Source organism: Triticum dicoccoides, chromosome 5A (genome assembly GCF_002162155.2).
Source record: "Triticum dicoccoides isolate Atlit2015 ecotype Zavitan chromosome 5A, WEW_v2.0, whole genome shotgun sequence".
Taxonomy (NCBI): Eukaryota; Viridiplantae; Streptophyta; class Magnoliopsida; order Poales; family Poaceae; genus Triticum; species Triticum dicoccoides.
Window position 1 is genome coordinate 346959389 of NC_041388.1, and position 24010 is coordinate 346983398.

At 47.6% G+C, this 24010-nt stretch overlaps 2 protein-coding genes across 3 annotated transcripts; both read right to left on the bottom strand.

Moving 5' to 3' along the window:
* Positions 1-8527: 8527 nt before the first annotated feature.
* On the bottom strand, positions 8528-12198 carry LOC119301439 (probable serine/threonine-protein kinase DDB_G0291350). Of its 2 annotated transcripts, none has more exons than XM_037578400.1 (6): positions 11868-12198; positions 11403-11545; positions 10755-10886; positions 9986-10171; positions 9487-9611; positions 8528-8996 (listed from the first exon to the last, which is right to left on the bottom strand). In XM_037578400.1, the coding sequence occupies exons 1-6, from the start codon at positions 12058-12060 to the stop codon at positions 8774-8776; spliced, it is 1002 nt and encodes a 333-aa protein (XP_037434297.1). In that variant the 5' UTR covers positions 12061-12198; the 3' UTR covers positions 8528-8773. The 2 variants fall into 2 exon arrangements, with proteins under 2 accessions (XP_037434297.1, XP_037434296.1); XM_037578399.1 differs by having other exon boundaries at positions 10755-10895; positions 11868-12197.
* Positions 12199-15259: 3061 nt separating this feature from the next.
* On the bottom strand, positions 15260-17325 carry LOC119301440 (putative F-box protein At3g23960). Its single transcript, XM_037578401.1, has 3 exons — positions 17167-17325; positions 16788-17060; positions 15260-16702 (listed from the first exon to the last, which is right to left on the bottom strand). Exon 3 carries the CDS (start codon positions 16641-16643, stop codon positions 15504-15506), a length of 1140 nt encoding a protein of 379 aa, XP_037434298.1. The 5' UTR covers positions 16644-16702; positions 16788-17060; positions 17167-17325; the 3' UTR covers positions 15260-15503.
* Between the last annotated feature and the right edge of the window lie 6685 nt (positions 17326-24010).

Genomic DNA, 24010 nt, shown 5'->3' on the forward strand with positions numbered 1-24010 from the left:
GGGGTTTCATTCATCAAGCAGCAGCCAGATCTGCATTACATAGGTCCGGCACCTCGTCCGGACCGGATCGAAGCCACACCGCAGTGCGCTTATTTATTCTACCATAGTTCGCTAAATAATGGCTAACAACATTCTGTTCTCTCCTTACATGCTTGACTAGATATTCCCCACGTTCCTGTAGAAGCCTAGTGATCTCACGAACCATCATCAGGTGCTCCGACCTGTTCACTCCACCTTCCTTCACCAGCTTGGCCACATCTAGGCAGTCCGTTTGAACAACAATTGGTAGTGCAGACCATTGGGAGGCTAGGGAAATGCCCTCCCTACATGCTGCAAGTTCAGATTCCAGCGGGGACGCACATTGCCGTAATTCTCGGCTAGAAGAGAAGATTATAGCTCCATGTTCGTCTCGAAGAACCATACCCGCCCCAGCACTCCCGTCCTTGCCACAGAAGGAGCCGTCAACGTTAAGCGCTGCCCACCCAGCTGGCGGTGCCTCCCAGCTTGGAGCCTGCTCCTTTGCCTGGTACGCATACGATATTGGTTTCCTCCTGTCCTGGTGGCCAGCCACCATCTTCCCTTTCACGTGATCGCCAAGAGGGTCTGCCTGAAGGGCCAGCAAGGAGCTGATATAGCTAGTCAGAAACCTTGACGAGGCCTCCACTGGTGGTGGCCGTTTGTCGTGGACGATCTCATTCCTTACGTGCCAGCAGCGCCAAATTGTCATAAGCGTGTACATGCGCTCCTCCTCCGGCAGGTCAGCGAGCACATGGAGGAGCCACTCCGGTCCTGTGTTCACTAGCCGCCGGACGTCTGGGATGTTCCACTGCTGCGCCATTGACTGCCATAGGGCGACCGCTTGGGAGCATCTACATAAAGCATGGAAAGTGTCCTCCGGTTCGGTGGCACACACAGGGCAAAGATTAGACAGTTTAAGAGTACGAGAATGTTTATTTGTCCAAGTGGGAAGACAGTTTGTCGCTACCCTCCAAGCAAACACACGCACCTTTGGAGGAGCAGGGCACCTCCATAAAAAAGCCCAGACGGCTCGTCGCCCGTCCGGTGCCCTGCTCGCTGCGACTGAAGATGGACGGAGTCGTTCATCGAGCGCCAGCCGGTATGCGCTCCGCACCGTGAAGATACCATTACGCTCCGGTTCCCAAGCGAGGACATCCTCTCCTAGACGTGTGCAAGTTCGAATCTTAACAATCTGCTCAATGTCCACAGGGGCAAAATACTCTTGGAGAAGGTCCATACGCCATGCTCCTCGTTCATCCAGCAGCTCGGACACTCTCCGTAGACGACACCGGCCCTGCACGGTGATAGGTTTACCAGAACCTCCATTCGGGATCCAGCGGTCTCTCCATATGCATATTGATTGGCCATTTCCAACCCTCCAAATGATGCCCCGCTTCAAGAGTTCAAGCCCATGAGCAATGCCTTGCCAAGTTGGTGAAGAATTAGATGGGAAAACGGTGTCCTCCAGATTACCATTCGGGAAATACTTCGCCTTCATTACCCGTGAGCACAAGCTGTCCGGATGAGTCAGAATTCGCCAAGCTTGGCGTGCCAACAGTGCTTGGTTGAATAAGCGAAATTCCCGAAACCCCATACCCCCATGTGACTTTGGGCGGATCAGCTTTTCCCATGCACGCCAATGGGTTTTGCGTCGACCTTTTTCAGCTCCCCACCAGAAGTTCCTCACCATGCGAGTTAGGTCATCACAAGTTGATGCTGGTAGCTTAAACACACTCATTAAATAAGTTGGGAGTGCTTGAGCAATTGATTTGATTAGCACTTCTCTCCCACTCTGTGCCATCGAGTCACACCACGTAACAAACCTCTTTGTGAGTTTTTCTTGAATGTTCTGAAACCGGCCCTTGCTCATACGCCCATTAGGAGTAGGAAGTCCGAGGTATTTCTCTTCAAAACTAATATTCTGCACCTCCAGCACCCGTATGACATCTTCCTTATCACCTTGTCTGCACTTTTCACCGAATAATATGGAGCACTTCTGCGGGTTAATTAGTTGTCCTGTGGCACTAGCATATACATCCAGTACTCCCTTGATTCGAAGTGCCTCCCCTTCTGTTGCACGAAAGAACAAAAGTGTATCATCCGCGAATAAAAGGTGTGAAATACCGGGTGCTCTGGGACAAACTCTCAAAGGTGAAATATGTGTATCTCCCACCTCCTTCTTAAGCAAAGCTGCTAGACCGTCTGCAACAAACAAAAATAGAAATGGTGAAAGAGGATCTCCCTGCCGTAGACCTCGCGACGGTGCAAATGAATCTGAGCGGGCTCCATTAATTTTTACTGTGTATCTCACCGAGGTGACACATGCCATTATCCATCTCACCCATCGATGATCAAAGCCCAACTGTTGCATCACTCGCTCCAGGAATATCCAATCCACCCTGTCGTACGCCTTGGACAAGTCTAACTTATATGCACAAAAACTTCTCTCTGGATTCTTCTCATGTCTAATAAAATGAGTACACTCAAAAGCCATAAATGCATTATCTGTAATAAGCCTCCCGGGGACAAAAGCACTCTGCTCCGGTGAAATAATCTCTCCCAAAAGGGGCCTTAATCTGTTGACTAAACACTTAGCAATCACCTTATATATAACATTGCAGAGGCTTATTGGACGGAAATCTGACAATTTGACCGGCTCATCAATCTTGGAAATCAGAACGATGGTTGTTAAATTAACTCCGTCTGGCATATGACCTGAGTCAAAAAACAATTGTACTGCTGAAATGATATCCTCTTTGACAATAGCCCAATGCTTTTGGAAAAATCTAGCCGGAAAACCATCCGGTCCCGGTGCCTTTAGTGGCCCGATCTGAAACATCGCATCACTGATCTCCTTATCAGAGAATGGAGAGCACAATTTGGCATTCATTTCAGCCGTAATTACCCGATCAAACAAGGTCACCACCCGGTCTGCATTCAAGGAAGTATCAGCAGTAAACAGATTTTGGAAAAAGTCCAAAGCCATGCCTTCCATCACTTTCTGTTCTGTTTGCTTCACACCTGTACTGTCCACTAGCCCTTTAATCTTGTTCTTCCTCGCTCGCCAAACAGCTCGCTGATGGAAAAACTGCGTGTTACGGTCACCCTCTCTGAGCCAATCAATACGAGACCGTTGGCGCCACAACATCTCCTCTCTGTACAATAATTCGTCTAGGTGTTCTGACTCTTTCCTGATTTCCTTTCGGTCTGCATTCATGTTCATTAGATCCTCTACCCGGGTTCTGGATTTTTCAATTTCCTTTACTACGTTCCCAAATTTCTTGCGGCTCCAGCCATGAAGTTTACCCATCAACTTATCCAAGGATACTTTGATATCATTTAGGCCATGCTTTGTACCTCCCTCCCGCCAAGCATCTGCCACAACCTCCTCAAGAGCCGCATCACGTTCCCACATTACTTCATAACGCCGTACACACCTCACCCTGCCGCCGGATTCAGGCGTACATCGCACGAGGAGGGGGAGGTGATCTGAACAGGAAGAAATCAAGTGCTTCACCGATGCCTCTGGGAATTTATTTCTCCACGTATTATCAGCCACTGCCCTATCAAGTCTCACTTGCACATTAGCCCGCCCACTGCGTTTATTATCATATGTGAATGGATAGCCAGAGAAGCCGAGGTCAGATAGGTTGCACGCTTCCAACACATCTCGGAAAGCAATCATCTGCCCGGGCGACCTTGGTGTATCCGACAAATGCTCATAGTCCCACATTACCTCATTGAAATCTCCTGCCAAGAGCCATGGTATGTCATCTTGAGCTTTCAATCTTTTCAGCCCCTCCCACATCAGGTGTCTATTTTCTACCCTCGGTTCCCCATACACAAACGTGATTCTCCAGATTTGATCATCAGCGGGTAACCGGACATACACATCAATCCATCTTTTATTGCAATCATGAATATCAACGTACAAAGACTCGTCCCAAAACAAAGCTAATCCACCACTACTAACCTCACTACTAACTCCTTCAAAACCACGCAGACCAACACGATTACGAAGACGATACATCTTATCTTTTTGCTGCCTAGTTTCACATAGAAAGACAAAGCTCGGGGAATGGGCTCGAGTGAGAGCCACGAGATCACGAACTGTCGAGGTGTTCCCCGCACCCCGGCAGTTCCAAACAATGCAATTCATTGCTCCTGACGGGGCGCCACACGTGGCCCCGTCAGTTTACCGGCGGCCCCGGGGCCGGTTGCCTCCATGTCCACCTCACACACCTTGCTAGTTGCTTCATCTTCCCCTTGCTGAGGTTCTGTCTTCCCCTTCTTCTGAACACCGCCAACAGGAGCGTCCACGAACGGCACCAGAGCCTTGCCACCAAAATCAACCTGTACCTGCCCAATTAGACCATCCACCTGCCTCTTCCCCAGAATTGAATCGTTATATTCCATGGAATCCATAACACTACCAAATGAGACATTCAAGGAGTCAAGGCCATACAAAGCAGGTATCATGTCATCCGAGCTGGGTATTTTTTCTTTGATTACTAGCGGTCCATGTTTCCTCCCTGCTGGCACTTTCTTTCCCATGCCAGCACTCTTCTTTTTCTGGCGTGGCCTAATCTGTTCTCCTCCCTGTTCACCGTTAGCTTGTGCTTCAAACTGCGCCTTCATCTGCTGTACTTTGCTACACTCTGGCTTCTCCTTAGCAAGTTGCAGCCGAATTCTGTCCACCTGGTTTGCTAGCAGCTCATCAGCCTCCACTGTCCCTGGCATCTCCTTCTCCTCAAACCCATCATGAGCATCAACTCTGTCCGGTATTTCACGATCCTGCTTGGAGCTGCTGCTAGCCGTCGGTCGTTCAGCTTGGCGAGTCAATGAACCAGCGCTACCCAGAGAAAAATCCATCACGCGCCTTGCCCTTGGTTGGCCCGGTGAGGCTGTGAACGCCGGTCTCTGCTCATACTTCTTGAACGGGGAGCAACGGAGGGTGGAGTCATATGTCTTTGATTGGAGCCCCAGCCTCTTCTTCTCACATGCCTCTTTGTCATGCCCCATGAACCCACAAAAGAAGCAGAAGTGTGGGACTCTTTCATATTTCAGCTTGAATTGCATGCGTTTGGTTACACCTTTCACCTTATACTCAAGCATGACCTCTTTCTGTAGTCTCCTATTATAGGGCAATTTAACTCGAATCCTTAAGAACTCATTGGTGCCGTGACCAACCTCAGGTGCATCCACCTCCAGGACCTCTCCCAAAGTGCCTCCTAGAGCGCTTCCATAAGCCTTAGTCTGCTTCTTCCAGGGAACATAAAAAACACGCACCCATATCGGTACGGAGTCCAGAGCAGTTTCAGAAGGCCGAGCATTATCATTGAACGGGGTCACCAGCATTGCATCCCCGTCATAGATCCATGGACCTCCCCTGGCCACAAATCTGTAATCTCCTTCAGAGAAGAAGGTGATTATGAAATAGTTTTTCCGCACAGGCTTGAATTCAACTCCTGTACGCAGCTGCCAGATTTTCTCAAAGTGATTAGACAAGGTTTTCGCGCTGGGGCGCTTCTGTGATCTATACAGGCTCATAAGTTTCCAACCAAGCTCGGCTTCTTCTTCATCTTCCTCGTCAAAATCTACTGCCACAAACGCGATGTCGTCCATATCCACTTCCCCACCAATTTGTGCATCCGCTCCCTCCGGCATCCCGCCTACAGACGCCGGCCGATCCCAGTTGCTGTCTTCCAACACCATCCCCCCCTCTTCTGCCCGCACACTCGTCGGCCTGCTTACCACGATCGCGCCGCCGCCGGAAGGCTTCGGGTGGGCAGGAACCTCATTGGCTCCCCCATGATCACCCCCACCTCTAGCAGCAGACGATGACCGCGACATCGCTAGCGAAGGACGAAATCTTCCGGGATCTGGGTCAGGAGGGTTGGCGGCACTAGACGCGGGCTTTGTATCACGAGAGTTAGGGTTGCGGATATTAATAGGCGCAACCCTGGGTTCATGACTGCCGTGCGAAGCACGGATTGGATCCCCAGGAGACCGACGGAGACTCTGAGACGACAGAGACATCGGAGACGTAGCCGGGCGGGATTCCTTCCGGCGTTCCGAGACGCTTCCGTCAGTGGTAGGGGGCGGCGGTGACGTGAGTTCGCCCATCGCCAGAGCAACCCTAACCCTAGACGAAGCAGACCACTCCCAGATAAGTAGTACTGTTTGTTTTTTGGGGTTTTTATGTGGGCTGCTTTTGCAACTTCCGAATAAACCCATCCCTAAATGTAAAAAAAAAAATCTAGCTCTCTCTGCACTTGCATTAAACACATAGGCACCTTCATTTTATCATCATAAGAATTCAAATAATTATGTTTCAGTTTCAAACCCATAATCTATGATTAAAACATAACAAATGGTCCAAATGCATCAAAGTAAACATGAAGAAGTTTATTGTCCGTGGAGCTCCCACAAATGCTCAGCAAGGTCTTCCAAAAGTAGTTCATGCCCCGCGGCAGTCTTTGATCTGTTGATTATTTTTATTTTTATATTTTTGAAAAGGAGGATTGATCTGTTGATACACTTGATGAAACTTCTAGAGTCGGTGTTCATCCCTCCGATGGTTGACACGTGATGTATATTTTTTTTTCTTCCCCTCATTCTCATAGCAGAAGTCTTTCGGCTAGACTCGCTCCTTTCTTATCACGTTCTGCATGCTCACGCATGTTCTGATGATGCACCAGCTGTCATGATGCTCCACAAATGCCTTTGGTCCCCAAATCAAATCCTTTTGGTTTCGAAATCTTGCAGGGCCCCGAACAATGGAAAATCGAGCTTGCAATACCTCAAATGCTTCTTGTTGCCTTGAGGGTTTGATATTGTCTTCCTAAATGTTGACCATGAAGGATATATTCCATATGCAAGATAGTAACCCGTGTTGTAAGTTCACCAGTGGTGCCTCCATGTTAGATAGCCTTGCAAATAAATGAGATCATTGCAAGACATTTAGATGACCCTGACAAACCAAAATATGAATGTCAAATTCATAGATCGTTTGATGACACAACTTTGAAGAATTATGGTTGCATCTTTACAGTGACATTTCAGCTGCCCATGTTATGTAGCCTTTTGATGCACTCACCTGCAGAAGCTTGCAGTGTCCATTTCATTTGTTGCTTGGAGATATTTCTCTCCGAAGATCTCAATGACAACCTTCACAAATTTCTTCCAACCTTTTATGATTGTGCTCTCTGCGCTCCAATCCAATCATCAAGGGCGTGTTTGGTTGTGCATCTTTTTTGCCCTTTTGCATACTTGTCCCAGTTGGGCCTGGCTGAGCATATGCAAGCTAAAAACTATGTTTTGCACATCGTTTGGTCGCCTGCATGTAGGTCGGCTGCATTAGGGGAGCAATTTTTTTTTTTTGCATGGCCTTTGTTGTCCTGCATTGGCTGGGCACGCGGGCGAGTAGTCCGAGAGGAATGACGCCGACAGTGGCGCCAGTTTAGCAGGAGGCGGGGGAGAAGGCCGACAGGAACAATGCCGAGGGTCGTGCTAGTGTAGTAGGACGCGGGAGAGGAGACCGAAAGGAACAACGCAGGCAGTGGCGCGAGTGCAACACGACGCGGGAGAGGAGGCCAAGAGGAATGATTAGGAGGGACTAGGTGAAGGACAATAAGGAGTGTCACTAAAACAAGACCACATATATGTACAGTCCACGAGGAAGATGTAGATCTACTTGTCTATGATTATCAAAACAGAAAACGTGCAAGTCGTTTGAAACTGCAAGATGAAGCTATTGGTCAAAAGAAATTTCAAACGGGCGACATGCGTGACAAATTTGGCAAAATTTGTCCAAAATAGCTCCAAACATCAACACGGAATTGAGCATTTACAATGAACGAAACTATGAACCGATCTTCTGAAAGGGACTAATAAGTGAACGAGATTAGGAGTTAAACGAACAAACTACGTGCAACCTGACACCATGTATCACACCGCACAAGGTTGCATCGCTAGAGCCACCCACGTGGGATCTTTTGCATCACGGGAAACCGATTCATAACGAGCTTGGCTATGATGTGCTTTAAGGTTCGTGCTATGTTGTCCAAACAGTGAATGCACACAATTGAACGATTGAACGGGCTATTTTCGTACCGCACGAGCCTGTATTGAAAATCTATTGGGATTTGGGGCAATGCTCTTAGTTAGGGAAAGTAACCTTCACAGCCCGAGCTCAAATGAGCTTGGGTAAACAGTAAAATTGAAATAAAAATCAAAAAACCTGATTTTTTTTATGACAAACATTGACAAAAGTACTAAGAGCTTGAAAAAAACCCCAGAATAAGTGCTCCAAAATGCTTTCGGAAGTAGCATTTTCAGAGTATCGATATTGTTTTTTTGTTGCCATAGTTCCACAAATCTGATTTGATGATGAATCTTTGCAAGTTCTTAGAACTTTTGTCAATGTTTGTCACAAAAATAAATCAGTTTTTTTTTAAAATAACTGTTCCTTGTGTACTTAAACAAAAACAGGAAGAGCCTGGGGAAGTAGAAGGCGAAGACAATAACACATGTATTTTTCATATTCAGCAAACATTTTGTACAAGATAAGCGAGTAATATAACTTCCAAGAGTTAGAGAACGACATATCGGTAACAGCCTGAAAGTTACATAAAGAATTGACACTGAGCCTATTCCAAAGGATGAAAAGGCCTAGAGCATGAGTCTTACAACATGTCCCCTTTTGCAATCGTATAAAGAAGAAACAAGTCAGAACAGAATATGCAAGCTGGCTTTAAGGCGAGTATTTCTCCACAAGCTTGTCAACGTGGAGAAGTATGTCATTGATGCGAGGGCGCATCTCAGGCTGTGGCTGAAGCATCCAGGTAACAAACTTGTGAAGTGCGTCAGGGTAGGTGCTCGGTAGCGCTGGCCACTTCAACTGCGCGTTCATAATGGCCAGCTGCAAGCTTCCTCCAGATTCACCAAGAGCATACTCAAAGGGAGAAACACCATACCTACAAAGAACAGAAATGTGAGCATCAGTGATTTATTAAGTAATTACAGGTTACCGCCCCAGTTGATAAGTTGACCACATTCACGACTCTTCCGAGACCCAGTATGTTTGATTAGAAACTTCAACCAATTTGAGTTTGATCTTTAAGCAGTACGCCATCTAAAGCACAAGGTATGACTGATAGCTACTTTCATTGTTAATTACTCCCGACTTAAAAAGTTGATGGGATAACAGCATTTGTTGTACAGTACTAAATTCCACGGGCTGTCACTTCTCACTTGTCAAGACTGCGAAAAAATGAGATACAAATACTAAGCTGAAATAATTTCTAATAAATGTGCCAATGGATTATGCACTGAAGCAGTCGGAGATTTAGAGCAACGGTACACCACAAAATAATTGAGAATCATACTGACACATAAATCAATGGGAGATGAAACTTGATCAAGCATAGTAAATTTACTCATGCAACAAGCCATGATGGAACTTACATGATCGCGTAAAGAGTGCAACCTAGCGACCAAATGTCTGTCCTCTCATCAATATCAGCATGACTCGGGCAGTCCCACAATTCAGGTGCGCGAAAAGGTGCAGAGCAATGCTCAGCAGCCCATTCCTGCACAGAAGCAAGATATACATTAGTAATGTTTCAATTGCCATTACTTTTAAGCACTAACCTTTCTAAGTAATAACTGCATACTCAAAAGTAGGATGAGTTATCTAGACGATTTTGCTTCGGCTTAAGGAAACAATAAAGTAACACCCGCATTTCTTAACATGTGCAGCAAAGTCACTCACAATCGTGAAACTAAAAATAACACTAGAAACAGAAGAGTATTTCTAATAAATTGTCCATATATCTGGAAAGTGAATAAAAGTACTGTTATGGGACAATGGCAAAACATCCTAAATGATTATATGGAAACCAAAAACCAATACGTTATCAAGAAGAGCTGTCTTTCATGAAAAGGCCATGGAGCTAAGACATACCTGCAACCGTAATGCTTCAGAACGAGAACGAATTTGATTTCTTGCAGGCCGTGAACTTCCAAAATCCATCAAAGTTGCAAGAGGTGCTTGCCCTTTTCGGCAGGTTACAAGAACATTGCCAGGCTTGACATCATTATGGGCATATGGTGGATCAAGACTATGCATGTGCTTCAGTCCTTCACAAATCTGCTGGTACATTTATATTAGTAGACAAAGGGAGATGGGGAGATGTAATGGCTAACTATACTTTTCAAATTCAAGTCAGTATTGTAATGTACACTTCTAATACTTCCATACATTGAATGTACAAACGAAATGCCTAGTAAACAGATAATAAAGCAAGATAGGGGCATAATACGATGATATCTTCTAAATCCTGAAGCTGAGCTAGTCCCAAGTTAGCAAGAGTTAAACTGTAGTCACATTTATGTAGTACAAAGAATATAGTGCATCGTCACCTGTGATTATACTCTATAATATATGCAAGTCAATGTTTGAGTAATACACAAGAGAAATTAATGCAGAGTAATCAACGGCACATAAGTTGGGACAAAAGCTTGTTCTTCAGAAAAATTGTTGAAAAATAGCATGACAATAAATTGGTCAATACTGAACATCAAGCTTAATAAACGGTAAAAGATCACTACAATGATGAAATCAAGAAAGTTCCAAATATCACTATGACATCATCAAGAAAAAGTAGATTCATACTGCTTTTTTTGTTGTTGAGCATAGTAGATTCATACTACTTTCCAGTAAAAAAGCTGACCTGTTGGAATATTCGCAAAACATCGACCACCGAATAAAACTCTTTCCTTGACTGCATGACTGCAGCATTGTCGAACAGAGTACCATCCAAATGGACTGGGAAGAGTAAGTAGGCTTCATGGCTCCAATCTCCCTGTGTACTCTATAATATCATATAAGACATCTCGACATGAAATGTACATTCAAAGGTGTGATGATTGACGAATAATTAACATTAAGTTGCCTATAAGATGTTATGGCAGGCTAAGACATTACTGAGTTTATTTCAAACAATTAATTGTTGTATCTCTAGATTGTAATCGCCAAACAAACATGCCTCGATTGTCAGACATGTGTACAGTATTTACCAAAGCTCAGCTAACTTGCCTAGCTTCAACATGATTGTACATACTTCAAGACTATGGCATATGGCATCACAGGGCACGGAAGACAGGTGCAAACCATGTTATATTGTGTGTGTCTAGGGCACATCTAGATGTGCTCTAGTTATTGCATATTTAAGTGAGTGAATCAAGCATAAAGAGAAAAAGAAAAAAGAGAAAGAAAATATTCACACGAATCTCAATGTAAGATCAATGACATATGACTTAGATGTGCAATACTTATGGCACATCTAGATGTGCTTTAGCAAAACTGATATTGGTATTACCTTAACTGCTATGATGGCATGGTCAAGAAGCGGTAGCAGATTGGGGTGGTTGAACAAGGACGAAACGCGGATCTCCTCCTTCACCAGATCCAGTTGCTCCCTGCTCTGTATCAGCACCTTCTTCATAGCATATGTCCCGTCGTCTGAACCAACATTAGAACGGCAGCATCAGAATCATAGAAATCTCATAAAATTCCCAGATTCACGCACCAACGGAAACAAAAACTTCAGTTCTATGCAACAACCAGCATTACAAAACTAAAACCCTGCTCATGACAACATCTAGTAGCAGGGGCGGAGCGGAAGTAGCAAAATTCACACGATTCTGCACACTGAACCACACGGGTGCATTTGCCGGCTCAAGAAATGTGAAGGATTTCATTTCACGGGTTCAAAACGGACGCGCATAACCTGTGACACACGCGAGACATGGAGGCTAGTGGGGCGGGATCGGGTGGGGGGTACCTGAGACGTGGGAGGGGTGCCTGTCGCGCGCGGCGTAGGAGGAGGCGTCGTGCTCCTTGACGAGGTAGACGAAGGCGAAGCCGCCCTCGCCGATCTGGCGGAGGACGCGGAAGCGGCGCTCGTTGATCCACACGTCGCCGCCGCCAGTCGCTGCGTCGTAGAGGGCGTTGAGCCCCGAGAGGGAGCACCCCATACTCGGCGCCCTTCTCCTCGCCGCCGGCGAATTCGGGCGCGCGTCCTGGTCACCGGCGACTGCGGTGGCGGAGGGGTGGGTGTCAGCTGTGCTTGTTCAGTTGGTTCGATGGTTTCACGGGTCCACCCGATGACTTTGCGCCCCTCCGTGTTGGGAATCCCCGTGTTGTTGTGTGTACGCTTTGTTGGGTAGGACACGTAGTGAGAGTACAAAGTCAAAATTGTAGGAAAAGGAAAACAAAGAGCATTCCATAAATTGTATTTCCTCCGTTCCAAAATTCTTGTCTCAGATTTGTCTTAGATTAGATTTGTCTAGATAAATCTAAGACAAATTTGAGAGAAGAATTTTAGGACGGAGGAAGTATGTATCATTTACACAAACCCCATTTTAACAAGAACTTATAAACACCACCTTTTGAGCATTTTTTGTATAACCACAACTTTTGCTTTAATTATTAACACAGTCCCCAAATCTCATCCGATGACCAAACTAAGAGGAATTCTAAAGGGGTCGATAAAACACATCGAATTCCATAACAACTGCCGTTTTGATGGATATGTCGTAAAAATGATATTCTAGCATAGTTGACAACCCGTACTTTATAGCTAGGAATGTATAATTCGGATCCAACATAATTCCTCGTGCCTACATTTGTAGGAGTAAGGGTTCATATTCCTTTTAAAAATGACTTGACACGGGAGACATTTTCACTCATGTTCCTTCTCCGCGCCCGCGCCGCCACCGCTCATTCCTCGCTGCAGCGATGCCTACAACGTCCGCAGCCCTACTGATGACGCCATGGACTCCGCCCCAACCCTAGAGTCAATTCCACCAGTGTCTCGTACGAATCATGAGCCTCGTGCACTGCCCGCCTTCTCATTCTGTCGCCGCCTTGGCCAACACCTTGTCGGCTTGGACATCAGCGACGCGTGCGCACTAGTGAATGACCGTCCACCATCGTTATCAACATTGACTCAGTACTTCGACATGCCTCCGCAACCATCAATGCGAATGTCGATTATTTGCACAGATATAAGAGAAATGGAAATGGGAGATAGAAAATTATGGAGGGCGCGGTTTTGGAGAATCCGAGTTTGCACATTACCTCCGCGGTCTCCAGCAAATTACAAAGTTTGATCCAAAAGTGCTTTGGATCATGTTATTTTGACGACTAACTGTCAAGCCTACTAGTCTAGCCCGACGTGGATGCTAACAATTGGAGAACCTTTGATGATAAATTAAGAAAAAACTAAATTGTTATGATTTTTCAATTATCTTTCTTACACGGGGCTTGGCATGCTTATGAATCATGTCGAAAGTAAAATTGCTTAAAGATAAAATATCCTTAGTAGTGCCTTTCTTTGTGTAGAAAAGACAACAAATCGTCATGTCCTCTCCGAAGGTGAGTGAGACGTCACCCTTCCTCTGGAGTGGGGGGAGGTACCGATCTACCAAATGGAGACATATCTTTCCTTGTTTTGGGGCTTTTAGGTGAGTCACGTGAAAATCTGGTAAATAAAGTTTTCTTGAGCCCCCCTATCTCGATGGAGTCGAGCGGTGGCATGGCTCGTTGGTGTAGATTTTAGCCGGGCTCTCTAGCCAGTTAGGCTAGCTTTGCAAGGCTTGCCGGAGTGGCAGCGGTGACTTACTTTTGCAATTTGGTCCGCTGGCCTCTTCTTCGTTGTGTTGGTGTAGCCTTCGACGCTGGCGTAAAGCCCTATGTTTTTGTTTTCATTTGGGAATTGAGAACTTGGATCTGTCGATCTTCATGCAGCGACCACTTCGCCATGTTTTTCAACATGGCGTTCGTTCGGCACGAGGACCGTGGCATTTCTAAGAATTATTCAAGTTCGAACCCTGCCAACATTGGCATTCCTCACCCAAAAATAAGAAATAAAAAAATTGGCATTTAAGGATCAGATCATCCTCATTTGCATCATCTGGGATATTGCATTGTTCACCAATCATAACGACATTCAGAACGTACTGATGGTCAAAGCAACCACATAGTTTGGGTATTGCAAGAACGCAAAGAGGTCGATTTTCTTTTGAATTTTCACTGGGAAAGAGGTCGAAATTATATGTATTTTCGGACGGAGGGAGTACGTTTCAGTTCAGGTGCTCTGTTCCTGAGCATGTCCGCCCTGCGGTACGTTGAGCGCAGGACCTCGACGCCGTGGCAAGATGAAGCCATATCCTCCTGCAGACACAGCGTGTCACGATACATGTGGTTTGGTCGCAGTACCTGTACGGCCACAGCGTGTCGACCTTCACCTGCGCCGCGAGCTAGAGCGGCATGCCCTCCTCTCCAACGAGTACCTTACCCGGTGGCGACGCGGGCAAAGGTGCCGTCGAAGCAGAAGAAGGTGGGGAATGGCGGCTCCGCGCCGACGGCGATGCAGGTCGATTGTGAAGGGGACCTGTCTAGGAAACTAGAGCTAAGATGGATGCCGAGGAAATGGTAATGGGAAGCGGCAATCAACCGCTCTCGAAGAAATGCCTCAGTTGGATGCACATCACATGGCCTGGCCTTAAAGTGTCGCTGCTTCAGCTATGTAATGCATGGCTCAAGTTTGTTCTAGTTTCGAATCCTGTAGAGAGCCTATCTCTTCTTTTGTGTTTGACCTGAGCTGATGTGAAACTGAACGCTGTGGTTTCTTTTCTTGATGCAAAATGGAGCCGGGGAGCAACTCCTGTTATCATCAATTTTCCTTTGAGCCAAACATGATTTCCTAGCGTACAGGGCTTGGGAAATCTAGCTCTTGCACAACATGGCAACCGTACTCTCTATGGCCAGCTTGAGGCCTGAGGCTGCATTTACAACATTATGAAGACAAAAACGATAGTATCATGTGAACAATCTGCATCAATTTCAAAACACGCAGAAACGGGTTGACTATCATGTGAACAATCTGCATCAATTTCAAAACACGCAGAAACGGGTGCACTCACAACCATGCGTCAATTTCAGAAAGCCAGACTATGCAAACCAGCTTTTACATGCAAAAAAGGCGGCAACCAAGCTTTTACATGCCACAAAGCCAGACTAGTCACGAGCAGCTCCGTAATGGAAAGTCATTAGTCTGATTTTAAATGCCACAAAGCCAGACTAGCCATCCAGGTTCACAAGCTGGAGCAAAATATCTCAACCAAGCTGTTCCCTGAGCAATTACAGAGAGCAAAATGTAAAAGAGCAAAATATTCTTCCTAACTTGGACTATAAAGTCTTCCGTGTATTATGAAATTACAATTAATGCAACTCTCAGAATCAAGACAAAGTGAGTTGTTAGGAAATTTTCAAGATTGTTCTTATAACTAATCACAGAGTGATAAAGTAGGCCAAATTAAGGCAGTTAACAGGTCCATTTTTGAAGAGAAAAAACAACAAAGATAATGTAAATCTGTAAGCTGAAATCTATCTTCAAGAATAAAGAAGACCAACATCACTGTATCTTCTTGATGAAATTATCTTGACGCAGAGGAATTATACTTTCAACAAACGTATGAATGCTGAAAGGAAACTCAGATTCTGGACAGGCAATCTCCAATTCCTCAGAGTTTGAATTTGGATCATAGCAGTATAGGTTCCGAGCAAACAACTGCACCCAAATTTTGGAATCATGAAAAAGTGTGTGTCTTGGAGTGAAATAACATGATTGCATCAACGGAGGCAAAGATATGTGGTATCTATGAGTCCAACTCTGCTTATCATCGTCATCGAGCATTAATATGTCCATTGTACGAGGTATACCTTCAAGCGCACCATCCACAACTAACAAACATAGTTTTCCCTCGAGCTCAGACAAAGAACAATGCCCTCCATAGGTCTTGCGTGGAGGAAGCATTAAGACATCAAACTTTTCACGTTGAAGATCCAAACAATTGATACGTGATGAAGAGATATAACGGAACCTTGTCAAATAATACACTGAACCATTCACATGTATACCTCTATCAATTGGTGCCCCACGGAGACTCCCAATTTGTCTCCAGTCTCTATCTCCAATTGTGTATATCTCGCAGAGCACCTCGAGAGAACCAGCATGAGCTCCCGGGTAAAAATGTGCAATCTTGTGTTGCTTAGTTGACGGGCAAAACCCCAAGCAGTGCCAGTTGCATGATGAGAATTGGCTGCTTCCTGCAGTGTACATTGGCTTCGGCAACACAAGAGATTCACCGGTTGTCGGGTTGAGCAACTCCACTGCTCCTTTACTGTCACCTAGGCAGAGCAGGCCGTTGCAAGAGTTGTGCACAAACAGGGTCTGAGCAACCAAGGGCCTAGACAGCTGGTACATGTATCCATTGGCGTCTGCGAGCACCATGGCAAGAGACCTATCATTTGCTCTGTCATTTGCAAAGAGCAGCAACTTCTGCTGGCTTCGGTTCAGGTGCTCGTGAACAAAATGCACATCGGAAAGCAATGACATCCAGGATTTGCATACCATCCTGCAAGAAGCGAGGGTGCGGGCAGGCAGCCTGTGGAAGACCTCGGTGAGCGCATCACTGCAGAGCAGCTGAGCATTCCCCTCCACTACCTTTGCTTTCTTCCCTCTCATCATCAAAGTCTTGCTAGGCGAGGACATGCTCACTGGAGAACAATCACTACTGATCAGGCTTGAGCAAAAGCGATCTGCCCTGGTTGCTGCAAATTGATGAAATAATCACAAATATCAACACAAGAAACGCAACAATTACAGCAATCTGCAAACCCAATGAGCTTTACATACCTCCATGATCCAGCCCGGACTAGCCACGGCCACGCAGGGTTCAACTTCAACCTAGTTCTTGAAACCAAGAAACAAGCGCCCAATCTCAGCACGACGAAGTCCACCAAGCAGGACTCACCAGCAGATGCGGAGGCTGCATTGAGGAAGGACCTCTCACACCACCTGCCGCCTGGAGGTTTCAATTACGCCGCCAAGGAACTCGCACCACATGGTAGGTGGGTGGGCGGCGAGCTGTCTGAGTTCTTGTAGACTGAAGAGGCCAACGAACCAAACCTACCGGCCGAACCAACACAACCAATCAATCAATCAAATCAACGAACCACCGCGCCGAATCGGGCGGCTAAGGAAACAAGGAGACGGCGGGAAACGGACGGGGTACCTCTGCGGTACGAACGAAGCAGGCCCTCGATCGGGAGCGGAGGGCGGCGACCGTGGCCTCGCCGACGACGACGGCGGCGGCGAGCCGGCGACTTTCTCTCTTCTCCGCCCGCCCCTCCCTCTTCGTCGGTTGCTTTCGTCCTTGTTTAATTCTGGACGGAGCAGGGGGGGGTGGATGTATATGATGCTTTGCCTCGGTCGCTGCCGTCTCGTGCGTGTCGACTGGACGAGGCGTGACCGCCTGGATCGGCTACGCGGCGCGAATCTCGACGGATAAGAGGGGGTGCCGGGGCGGCGGGGCCGTTGAGAGTTGAGGCGCGGAGTGGGCGGACGGGGGTGGGTGTGCAGCCGCAGTGGGCCGGACGTTTCGGGCCGTCGCTCTCCGAGTCGCAATCATGGCGACCGCCGTAGTAGCATGGGACACTTTTTCCTTTTAGCATCGGACAGTGAATAAATCCATGAGCTCATAGCAATGTCAAAACGATTTGCAATCTTCCTTTTATACGGAAACTCGGCGTTAGAGCAACTCTAACGCATCCCGTATCTGTAAAGAAAAAAACTGTCGTTTAAAGAAAATTTGCGTGAATAAATACCTCCAACAAATTTCATAGAATAAATTTACAGGATCCTTAAACTTGGCCCGAATTTTCTTCAAATTTAGGAGAAGTTTTGCTTCCCGTAAACTTTTGGCCGCAACATGACCGCTGAAACCCATTGCACCACCGCCGCCCCCCGAAAAAAGTAGCTTTCGGGAAATTTTCCCTAAAATTTACAATCATCCTGGTGCTTTACAGGAAGTCTGGTAGACGGACCGTTGGAGTTGCTCTTAGTCACTTTCAACCCGATTCATCGCCTATGTGTCCTTTACGTCTGTAGTCTTGTAGATAAACAAGACACACCATATTTTTTGAGAGTACGTCTAGGCGTACCATAGCTTTATAGAAGATAGAAAGTCAACTACAAGAAAACTAGCACTCGCTGCGAACAACGAGTGTAGCTCACACCACACCCGAGAAAGACCAAAGACGGGCACCACCGCAAAGCAAACTACAACACCAGAGGGCCTATCCTAAGATGAAACACAACACCGCATCACGACCGACGCCGGTCACCTCCAAAGACCACAACTACCGCAGAGCTTCTCTTGTCGACGCACCATCCATTCTGAGCGCCTAAGAGGAAGTGGCAAGTGAATGGCAGGACTCGATCCAATCCCAAGAAGACGTCGTCTTGGACACACCGGCGACGGGCGTACATAGCGTCGTCGAGGATCAAGGAAGGACAATGACGAGCACTGAAGGAGAACAACGAGGAAGCATCCATGTCTCCAAACACCATGCTCCCAGCGGAGGGACGATGTCGAGGACGCCGCCATCGTGCAGATCCACCACCGAATCGAGGCTTTCGCCCGGAGACAGCCACCGGTTCCAGAAGAGTAAGAGAAATGACGAACACGCTTCGACGATGCCTCCAAGGAGGGGAATGACAACCATAGGTGGCACCATCGCCGACCCGGCAAAATCCGTGTAAGATTTTCATCCGCGCATCGCACTTCACCACATCTCCAGGGAATGGCTGCACTGTCCAAGTAGCCTCACACCGTCCCCACCGCAGCACCTAGTTGACGTAGTCGCAAAGCCGAGGGTCGACGACCGGCCGCACGCATGGCAAGGGGAAAACACGACCACACCACCAACACCCAGCCTGGACAAAGAACCACGGCCACCCCACTCCTCCGGTAAAGTCCAGGACCGCCCACGACGGTCGTCGCCCACTTCAAGGGACGGCCTTGCGACAACCCAGATCTGTCTCACCACGAACTCCTGTGCCGGCACTACCCGGAGCGCACCGTCGTTCGCCGCACTGCACAGGGGTGATCGACAGCTTGTTGCTCGCCAGAACTCCATTCTGGTCGAGCCATCTCAGCGCCATCACCTGCCTGACCATGAGCTCACGCCGCCACCTCTGGACATCACTGGCTCCACCATAGCCGCGCTGCCTGTCCCCGCCAGACCTGCCGCTCCACCATGCCTCCAGCCGAGCTCTAGTCGATGCCCTCACATCCGGCCAGATTGGATCTGGCCCGGCCCGATCTTCACCGCGACGAGAAGCACCGCACTGGCCGCCAGCACCCACCACCGCAGCACGCCAAGGCCGACCAGTGGGCTCCGCCGCCCCGCTCAGCCGCCTGCCTGCGCGCCTCGCCGAATCATGGCGCGCCGGCCACCGAGCTCGCCGTCAAGTCAAGGAGAAGGAGAAGCCCCCTGTGGCCCCCTGCACCAGGAACAGGCGAAGGAGATCCCGCCGCCACCGGATATGAAGATTCCTTTCTCTATAAACCGACTCTGTACAACCCTAGCCCCCTCCAGTTTCTATATAAACCGGAGGGTTAGGTCCATAGAGGCAATCGTAATCATATAGGCTAGACATCTAGGGTTTATCCATTACGATCTCGAGGTAGATCAACTCTTGTAACCCCTATACTCATCAAAGTCAATCAAGCAGGAAGTAGGGTATTACCTCCATTAAGAGGGCCCGAACCTGGGTAAACATCGTGTCCCTGTCTCCTGTTACCTTTGATCCTAAGACGCACAGTTCGGGACCCCCTACCCGAGATCTACCGGTTTTGACACCGACATTGGTGCTTTCATTGAGAGTTCCTCTGTGTTGTCAGCAGGAGGATCGATGGCTCCGTCAATCATCTACAACAATGCCGCCGTGAAGACCTTTCTTCCCCAGATTTTTGTATTCAACGGCTTCGTGCTGCGTGCCAACTCAATTGGCCACCTCAAGCAGATCGACAGCTACGCCCCTGGTCATTAGATTAGTTTTGGGAACCTAAACTATGCCGCCGACATCCGAGGAGACTTGATCTTCGAGGGGTTCGTGACCCCAATTGCCGCTCTGGCCTTAGATCCATAATGGGTTGTCAGGTCCGAAGATGGGAGTTTAGAGCCCGCAGGACTCTCTGCAACTATGGAATTTTCTATCGGAGATCTAGAGGGGATGGTGTCAGTGGCAAACCCAATGACGAACCAAACTCCCCTTGATGCTCAAGTGCCGGACACTCCGCCGGACTCCAAGTCCAAACTCTCGGGGTCCGTGTTAAGTAGGCGAGACCAGGAGGCTCCAACCCCGGATATCCCCACGGACTCTCTTTCCTCTGCCCAAACCTTGCTTTTGAACGAGGCTCTAGACTTGATGCGATCACTCGCCATTGCAGAAGGATCGCTTTCGAACTATGCCCAACCCGGACTAGGGGCTGAGACCAGGGAATTTTACGTCCCACCCACCACCCACTTCATAGCCACTGTCGAAGGCCTAACCGACATGCTGGACTACACCTCCGAGGACAGCGATAGTATGGACGACGATGTCGGAGACGAACAAGGCCAAGACCCTCCGTTTACCAGACGATGTACAACCACTTCCACATACGACGTGTACATGGTGGACACACCCAAGGAGGACGATGACGGCAAGAAGGATCCGGATGAGGACAAGCCCGTCGAAGCCCCTCCAAAGCATCAACGTCGGCGCCACCGCTCAAAATCGCGCCGCGACAAAGACAACAATACCGGCACCGAAGACGATAGCACTCCAGAGAATGCCGAAGACCCCAAAGCTCATGTAGAGCCAACATCTGAACATGATGATTGGGAGGATGGGCAAGCACAACCCGATGATCCTGTCAAGAACGAGGGCTCGGAGGACAGCAATTACCTGCCGATGTCCGAAGAGGATGTGAGCCTCAGCAACGAAGATTTTATCGTGCCAGAGGAACCCCTCGAACAAGAGCGCTTTAAACGCCAGCTAATCGCCACTACAAGAAGCCTGAAAAAGAAACACCAGCTCAATGATAGATGGACCAATGTCCTGGCTGCTGAGGAATACGGCCTTGAGCGCCCAACTAAGAGTTACCCGAAACGCAGGCTACTACCCCAATTCGATGACGAGGCCCTTGAGCCCATACCGTCGAAGCACAAAACTGCTGACAAGCCCGACTGACCACCGCATGTTCGAGACAGATCGGCTACTCATGCCGAACACCAGCCCGCGCCACCCCACCGTAGGGGTAGGGAGGTAACGTCCCCGGGCTATACCTACGACTTACGCAAGGACCTGGACAATAGAGCCGGTCTGACAAGATCAATCTATGGATCGAGGGGGCGTTCCCTAACACACGAGGATGGCCAACTGTAATACCCTCGATGCGACTATAGCTCCCACGTGTCGAGGCATGACTTAGAGACATAATCGCATTGAAGGCATATGTCGCAAGTTAGGCAATCTTCACAACATCCCATGTAATATAAATAATAAAGGGGAGATAACATAGTTGGCTTACACTCGCCACATCAAACAAGTACATAAATAACATTACATCATCCAAACACTCATGGACCGACTACGGCGCCAAAATAAAAGAGAACCCAACATGAGACAACGGTCCCGTTCACCCCCAACTGGGCACCACTACTGATCATCGGGAAAGGAAACATAGTAACATTGAGAGTATTCGTCGAACTCCCACTTGAGCTCATACGCGTCTCCTGGAGCGGAATCATCAGGCCCTGCATCTGGTATAATAGTAATCTGTGAGCCACATGGACTCAGCAATCTCGCACCCTTGCGATCAAGACTATTTAAGCTTATAGGTAAGGCAAGGTAAATATATGGAGCTGCAGCAAGCGACTAGCAAGTATGGTGGCTAACTTATTCGCAAAAGAGAGCGAGAAGAGGAGGCAAAGCGCGAGCGTGAAACTAGAGAGCAACCTGCGCAAACATTACTCCAACACCGTGTCCACTTCCCGGACTCCACCGAGAAGAGGCCATCACGGTAACACACTCAGTTGATTCATTTTAATTAAGTTAAGGTTCAAGTTATCTACAACCGGACATTAACAAATTCCCATCTGCCCATAACCGCGGGCACGACTTTCAAAAGTTCAATCCCCGCAGGGGAGTCCCAACTTAGCCCATGACAAGCTCTCACGGTCAACGAAGGAATAGACCTCCTCCCAAGACGTTCCGATCAGACTCGGTATCTCGGTAACTCAAGACACTTCGACAGGTTAAAACAAGACCAGCAACACCGCCCGAATGTGCCGACAAATCCCGATAGGAGCTGCACATATCTCTTTCTTAGGGCACACTCAGATGAGACATCCTACGAGTAAAACCAACCCTCAAGTTGCCCCGAGGTGGCCCCGCAGTCTACTCGGTTGGACCAACACTCAGAGGAGCACTGGCCCGGGGGGGTTAAAATAAGATGACCCGCGGGCTCCGGAAACCTGAGGGAAAAAGAGGCTAGGTGGCAAAGGGTAAGACCAATGTTGGGCATCGCTGGAAAAGCTTTAATCAAGGCGAAATATCAAGGGGTTCCCATTATAACCCAACCGCGTAAGGAATGCAAAATCCGGGAACATAACACCGATATGACGGAAACTAGGGCGGCAAGAGTGGAACAAAACACTAGGCGAGAGGCCGAGCCTTCCACCCTTTACCAAGTATATAGATGCATTAAGATAGCAAGATAATATAATGATATCCCAACAAGTAAATAAATATTCCAACAAGGAACGGCCTCCAATCTTCACCTGCAACTAGCAACGCTATAAGAGGGGCTGAGCAAAGCGGTAACATAGCCAATCAACGGTTTGCTAGGACAATGGTGGGTTAGAGGTTTGACATGAAAATTTGGGAGGCTTGCAATCAAGTGGTAGGCATCGTAGCAATGGCATAGCAAAAGAGCGAGCAAACTAGCATAGCAAAGATAGTAGTGATTTCGAGGGTATGATCATCTTGCCTGCACAGTTGTCAGAGTTGACTGGATCCTCAAAAGCAAACTCAACGGGCTCCTCGTTAGCGAACTCGTCTCCCGGCTCTACCCAAACAAGACAAACAAGCAACAAGGATACAATCAACCACGTGCAAACTCAAACAACACAATGCAAAGATGATATGCTATGCGGGATGCAAAATGCAAGATATGACAGGAAATGCATGAACCTGGCCTCAACTTGGAAATCCAAGTGTGTCACTGGAAAGATGAGATGAAATCGCTTGAAAACGATATAAAGAACACCGGAATCGGAGTTACGGTTTGGAAATGGCAAGCGATTCAAATATGACACCGGTCTGCGATTTACAGCAAGTAGGCATCTAAATGCAACGAAATGAACATGCTACAGCACCCAAACATGACAACAAAATACATGGCAGGGATGCACACAAGATGCTTAACAAAAGTCTAGCACTGAGCTACGGCCAATTCATCCATTAACAGGTTCAAAAAAGCATGGCAAAAATGCATATGGCAAACATATCTCAGACTTAGTGAAATTAACACTTGTCTGGAATTTCAGATCAGGTAGCCCTCTTCAGAGCAACAAAACTACATGCTAAAGGATTTGAACAAGGCAAAGTAAAGCATGGCATGGAGCTACTCAAAGATCTTAACAAAAGTCCCTTAGTGACCTTGAGCCAAAAGGAATCAGAAAATACAATTGCAAGCATGTGAACATAGCAAAAACATAATCAGTTTTCAGACTTAGTGAAAACTGGCACATGCTGAAATATAACTCAAGTAGGCATGTTTACGAGCTCGATGCACTCGCTATGGTGCAAGTCATGGCAAGACAAGCATACACCCATCAAGAAGGCACAAAATGCAAGCTAGATATGGCCAGAACAATGGCATAGCATGCACGGATCAACTACAACATCACCGGCAAAATTGCAAACAAGTTGACAATCTGCCCAGATTCACAAAGTAGCAAAAGTAGAGCTCGATTACCTCAAGCTAGGGTGCTCCATAATTGCAAACAAAGACGTGGATGGAT